Here is a 6,990-nt window from a genome sequence, read left to right on the forward strand (position 1 = left end):
ATTTTGCAAATAAATCAACAAGAAAAATCGATTTATACATAGATTGAACATATAAAATTTTAATTTTAGATTTAACTGCACATGTGCATTACATAACTTTGTATAAACTTCTGTGTACAATCTCTAATAATGTATACCGGAAAAATAAGACAAAGAAGAAAAAAAGAAGAAAGTGTCAAACATCCATGGATGCCTATTATACACGTACAATATATATACATACTTATATACTAAAAATATATCTAATTTATACAACGTTGTACGCAATACACTTATACTTATTTATACAATATTGTATAAGTGTGTATAAACACTACATGTACAAATTTACACTAGAAAACACCTTCTGTCCATCATCACATTACAGTTTTCGGTGGTTGCTGGCGTTGAATTTTTCCGTCGAGGTTTTGGCATTCAAATCTGGGCTTCACCAGTAGCAAAAGATGAAACAAAAACTAAGAGAAATAAGAAAATATGAGACGAGGTCGCCAGAAATGCTCTTTTAGGCAAGATCTGATACTTTTAGGCTAGATCTGATAGTTTTTGGACTGATATGCCAAATTTTTTTGTGGTTCCTTAACCTCTTTTTGTCAATTAACTCAAAAATCAAAATCTAATTGACACAGAATGCGAGGATTATCACGAGTGTGTATAAAAAGGTTCTGTAATTTTTAGGGAGAACGAAGAGAGAGGCGAGTGAAGAGAGATTAAGTATGCTGGGAAAGAAGAAAGAAGAAAAGAAAAAACCCTAGAAGTATGTCTTTAATAATGAGCTAAAGCCTGAAAAGTTTCTTTCAAATTATATATAACCTGGGCCAAATCAAGTAAAGACTTCAAACCTAGGCCATTTTTAGTTGGGCTGTTATGCGAAGTGATTAAATACGTAATTCTTTCTTATAAAAACTCAAGCATGACTTTATTCGTTGACATGTTTATGAATAACTCAAGTGCTTACAATTAATAGGCAGAAGAGACGAAAAGTAAGAGAGACAAAAATTGAAGAAATAAAAAAGGAATAGAATTCAAATTTTGCGGTTATTTTCTCATATAATATACAATCAAATTATGTGAATACCAAAACCAAATTAACAACAACCTCGTTCATATATTCAAACAAATACCAAACCAATACTCAAAATTAATGTCATCAACCAACCATTGACACCAATAATCATAACTCCATTATTATCCGCCGTCGCATCCGCCGGCACGTCACCGTCGTCGTCGCCGGAATTCGGCTCCGGTGCAGTATCCTCAGAATTATTATTAAAAATAGACTGTGCTTTAAACAATTCACTTGGCTGCAAAACTTTGTCAATTTTATAAACAGCTAATGGCTCCTCATCTAATAAAGTTCCAGTAATTTTTGCTGTCACAATATTTGTGTCTAATTTAACATTATCTCCATCATTTTTCACTGAAAAATCGTACTTATTATTTTTACCTTTTGTTGTTGCCATAGTATTTATAAATCCATTTTTCGACCTCAACATACCTAAAGAATGATAATCTGGAATACCATGATATAATAATAAAGAAGTTTGTCCATTTTTCGTTAAATTCTTGTACTTAGGTAAAAAAGTGTTCACGACTTTATCAATCGGGCAAAAAACTGTTAAGCCATTTTCCATAATATCTGTAAAAGTTTTGGTAATATTTGATTTTTCTAAAAGTTTGGCAAATTCTTTGCAGCCTTTATTAGTCATTAAATCAATTATGTCAATTTCTGCTGGAGCAGATACTGGAGCTTCTGCTTCTGAAGATTGAATAATATTGCTGATTTGTATGACAGAGATATTGTAAGGGATTTCTTGAACGGACTTGACGAAACTAGCAGAAAAATGACCGTCGTTTTCTTCTGTGGTGAACCCCACATTTTTACCTTTCGTGTTGGTAATGTTGATGTACCCTGATGTCCCCGGGGCCTCACCTGCAGAGACGGATTCAGAATTTTTAAACTTAATAGGTTTACAATTTTGCATTCTTTGAAAAATATGAATTTAAAACTTAACGTTTATGTTATTTATATATATGTTCACACATCTATTGTATATCGAAGGTTTAAGATAAATATCGTGGATTCAATTGAACATAGAGGTGACAAATCAACTAACTTTTCTATATCTCGCTAAACTCTGATTTATGACATGTTTGTTGACTTGACCTAACGAGTTGAACCTGAAATAACTCATCTAGCTATTGGGTCAAAATGGATCAAATTTGTGTAACCCAATAAGTCAAAATGCAACTCAAATCTAAACATGCAATCTAGTTTGGAGATTGAGAATGCTGTAAATTTGGAAAGAATTTAAGTTAGTAACTAAAGAAAATAAATTAACTTTCACTTTCTTTGTTGAAAAGGAACAAGGTAAGAGAAATCGAGTCATATTGAGTTGATTGAATTATGACCTATTATTTTGACCCACATTGATCTAACACATTTTAACCGAACAAGCACAATAAGTTAAATTTAAAATCAGAGTGACAACCTACTATACTCGGGTGAAATTAAATTGGACTAATAGTATAAAATTTCTTTACACTTTCAACACTTATATATAACTTGAATTTTTTATTTAATTGGTTTAAGTTTGTGCATTCTATGGATTCAAAACATAATATTTTGTACTTATTTTCAACATTTTTCACATATATATCTATATTATGAATATGCTGACTCACCTGTGGCTTGGAAAAGGGTGGCAGTGAGGGTTGTTCCATTGGTGATCTTATGGAGTTTCTTGGAGCTAAAGTAATCTGCAAAAACATGGAGAGAGAGGACATTCTTGAGAGTGTAAATGGACAAGTGTTTATCGAGGAGGTCATCCATGGCGGCATTGTCCACCGCGCAAACGGTGATGGTTTGACGGCGGTTGATCTCAGAAGCTAAGTGAGTAAGAGTTAAATAGCGGTTAAAGGTGGAGAATTCGTGGTGTTTGGCGAGGATTTGAGTGATATTGTGGGCGGAGGAAGTAGTGGTGGTGGAGAGAAATAGTAGAAAAAGTAGAGACAGAGAGAACATCGGCAGTGAGTGCTGCATTTTTATTTCGTAATTTAGACGATGTAAGTTCTGAAGAAAAGAATAGAAGAAGAATCGGAGATGCATTAGTTATTTTTGGAGAAGGGTTTATATGCAATATGGAATTTGGTAGTGTTGTTAAACTAGAGTGCGACAAGACTCTAATGTACTAGCTTTGTTAAGGAATTAGTTACACCAATTACATTTACTATAACTTTATAAGCACTTTACAAACATGACTAAGAAAAATTCAAATTGAAATGTATTATATGAAGTAGTTAGTTAATTATTAGTCAAATGATGTTACACATTGAATATAATTAACACCTTGTGTTCCTTCCTAGGATAAAAAAAAATTGTTCCACATCCACGTTCTAATTATATATCCGCAAGCGTTCTCTTGACTTAATTAGTTTAATGTTGAGGAAAATATGCAAATTCTAACGGGCGTGTTGGGCGTGTGAATAATAAAGTTTCACATAAAAAGTAAAAAAGAAAAAATAAGTTACTTGTAAGAAGTTAGATACTTTTAATGGTGTGAGGTCTTTTGAGAAAACTGTCGTTTAGCCCAAAGCAGACATTTTCACACCATATTAAGAGTATCTTTGAATCGTTTTAGCCCAACAGGATGCTCCGTCGTAAATTGGCTCATTGGAAAAATATTTTCAATGGATTTGTCAAAGATTCGTGTTTTATAGTAGCGAAATACATATATGCTTTGGTGAATATGTACCGGGAACCTGTATATTGTTCCGATTAATACAAAACGTGCTAGGTAGATCTATTTTTTTTTTTGCCAAGTAAATTTTTTTATTTCACAAACCAAGTATAATCTTTACAATTCTCGTTCATTAGGATCTTGGACATCATGCCCCAAGTCCTATACTCTTTTGTTTCCCCTAATTACAAACAAAAAAAAAAAACAGCAAACAGTCTACTACTAACTCATAGTCTAGGATACTCCTTCATCTCTTATAACTTCCTATCTAACTTCTTGTATTTACTTCCACGACTATGAATTTCTTGTGCTATTACCCGTATAATGGCCTCCTTCTGCCTAGCTTTCCCTTGAAAAATCCTCAAGTTCCTTTCATGCCATTTGTGATAGACACATGCTGCCAAACATATTCTATATATACATGAATTTGCAGATTTTTCCTTTGCATGCACCTCTGCCCATTGAACTTTTTCATACCACCCTTTTACTTTCCTTTGGATTCCTTGCCTTTCCAATAAGCTATCCCAAATTTGCGATGCCATTCCACATTTAAAAAATAAATGTTCTGCATTTTCTGGTTCTCTTGTAGACAATGGACATGATAGATCATCAACTAGACTCCACTTTGTCACTCTATCTCTTGTTAACAGCCTTTTATGTAGGTTTAAGTATAGTTTGAACAACCATCTAGGAGCTCCATAGTTGTTACAGATTAATCTTCTCCATGAGCATTTTGGGTACTCACACTGAAACTTCTTATACATCTTCTGTATGGTGAAGCTCTGCATCTGATTAAGCTCATCTTCTTGTATCCCCACTTCTTCCAAATATTCAGCAGCCTTAAGTATCTTATGTGTGTCACGACCCGGAATTCCCACCCTCGAGAGTCGTGATGGCGCCTACTCGTAGAAGTTAGGCAAGCCATGAACTTAGAAACCACTAACTCATTCGTTTTTATACATGTTTTGCCAGTTAAATTATCAATGATTAGGCATTTAAATAACAGCGGAAAATAAAATTTAGCGAAAGTCTTAAATAAATATGAAACCCAAATATCTAGAAACCAATACATGTCTCTACCCAGAACCTGGTGTCACATCATCTACGGATTACTAAGAATACTACATACATCAATTTGAAAGAAAGATAACACTGTCTATCTCGAATACATGAGATAACAGAATATAAAATAGGATAAAGTAGACGCCGGGCCTGCGGACGCCTGCAAGGCTACCTCGGTGTCTAGGTGGACTGAAGGCTGGCTCCCGAGCTAATGTTGCTGCTCCAACGCTGCTCTGGTATCTGCACATAAGTGCAGAGTGTAGTATCAGCACAACCGATCCCATGTGCTGGTAAGTGTCTGGCCTAACCCTGGCGAGGTAGTGACGAGGCTAGGACCAGACTCCAGATAAACCTGTGCAGTTATATAATATATAGCGGAAAAAGTAAACAGGTAATAAGCAATCAAAGCTGGGGAAGGGGAACATGCTTCGGGGGTAGCAGATAAAACATAATATCAAAGAATAATAAGGAAACTACAATTTAACTTCTAAAACGGATAAAAAGAAATAAGGCAACTTTCACTTTCAGTTTCATCTTGTTGCAGGCGTGCAACCCGATCTCATTTCTCATATCTTGTGGTAGGCATACCACCCGCTCCCATTTCATCATATCTTGTGGTAGGCGTACCACCCGCTCCCATTTTATTATAGCTTGTGGTAGGCGTACTAACTCAACAACTTCATACGAACTTATCCGTGCGATCAAATCGCCAAAATAACCTCAAAAACAATGAATCAAACCTCAAAATCAAAGGATTTTTCTCAAACTTCATAAAACATCAACTTTAGCAATTTAGGTCCGAATCACGTCAAACGAACTCCGTTTTCAACCAAATTTTACATAAATGACTTAAACCATATATAAGACATGTACCGGACGCCGAAACCAAAATACGTGCCCAATACCATCACTTTCTAATCAGATTTCATTTCAAAATTCCTTAAATATTTTCAAAAAACAATTTTACTTAAAAATTCATTTCTCGGGCTTAGGACCTCGGAATTCGATTCCGGGCATACGCCCAAGTCCCATATTTTCCTACGGACCCTCCAGGACCGTCAAATCACGGTCCGTTTACCCAAAATGTTGACCGAAGTCAAATTTATTCATTTTAAACTCAAATTTCATCATTTTTCATAGAATTTCATATTTAAGCTTTCCGGCTACGCGCCCGGACTACACATGAAAATCGAGGCGACTTTAAATGAGGTTTTCAAGGCCTCGGAAGCACATAATGCAATTAAAAACAGGTGATGACCCTTTGGGTCATCACACTGTGCAATCCACGATACCTGCATTAGTTTGCTCTTCCACATACTAGCTCTCCTTCCATAGTAACAATGTATCCACTTTACCCATAGTTTGTCCTTCTTGTTGCATATATTCTACAACAATTTACACTCAGCTGCCTTGTTCCACAATTGGATGTCCATAATGTTCATCCCCCTGCTACTTTAGGCATATAGATTCTATCCCAAGCAATAAGTGCCCTATTTGATACATCAACACCTACTGTCCAGAGAAACCTTTTACATACACTGTAAGCACGTGATTTTTGCTTCACAGACAATCGCTCCAAAAGAAAATAAAAATAGTGACAAATGACTTCGCTATACAATTGTTCGAGTTTTTCGTGACATGTGTTGTTAGTCATTTGTGGGTCTGTCCATTTTGCATTTAATCATTAACAAACAAAATACAAAATATGTATGTCAGGGTGATCAAACCATAATTCGGTCAGTAAAAGAAAATTCACAAAATATATATGCATCTTTTAGTCTAGGTTGTGATTTAACCATTTAGATTTTTTTTTTATGTGTGTAAATGATTGTGTTAAGTATTGATTAGTTGGATGTGGCAAGTTCATTTTTATTTAATTGTATTTTTAAAGAAAAATTTTTTGGAAAAAAAAAAGAAAAAGAAAAATGCATATGATGTAGTAAATCGGACTTGGGCCTATTTTGAATTGAGGGCCAAGTCCATCCCACTTAAGCCACGACCAAGGACCCGGTCCAGACCAGGCCTGCCCAGGCACCTCCCGAAACGACGCCGTTTCAGGCAAATCGATCTGAGCCATCCAAGCCTCTTGATCCAACAGTCCACATACGCACCCGTGACCCGACCTGGTTAGCCGGTCCAACCCAATCCATCCCTTAAGCCCAAACGACCCCGTTTAACTATCAAACGACCC

The 6,990-nt window shown here is 35.5% G+C and overlaps 1 protein-coding gene across 1 annotated transcript; it reads right to left on the reverse strand.

The window, feature by feature from the left end:
- Positions 1-996: 996 nt before the first annotated feature.
- LOC107819769 (fasciclin-like arabinogalactan protein 2) lies at positions 997-3,188 on the reverse strand. Its single transcript, XM_016645916.2, has 2 exons — positions 2,683-3,188; positions 997-1,930 (listed from the first exon to the last, which is right to left on the reverse strand). The coding sequence occupies exons 1-2, from the start codon at positions 3,104-3,106 to the stop codon at positions 1,110-1,112; spliced, it is 1,245 nt and encodes a 414-aa protein (XP_016501402.2). The 5' UTR covers positions 3,107-3,188; the 3' UTR covers positions 997-1,109.
- Positions 3,189-6,990: the final 3,802 nt, after the last annotated feature.

Source organism: Nicotiana tabacum, chromosome 8 (assembly GCF_000715075.1).
Source record: "Nicotiana tabacum cultivar K326 chromosome 8, ASM71507v2, whole genome shotgun sequence".
Lineage (NCBI taxonomy): Eukaryota > Viridiplantae > Streptophyta > Magnoliopsida > Solanales > Solanaceae > Nicotiana > Nicotiana tabacum.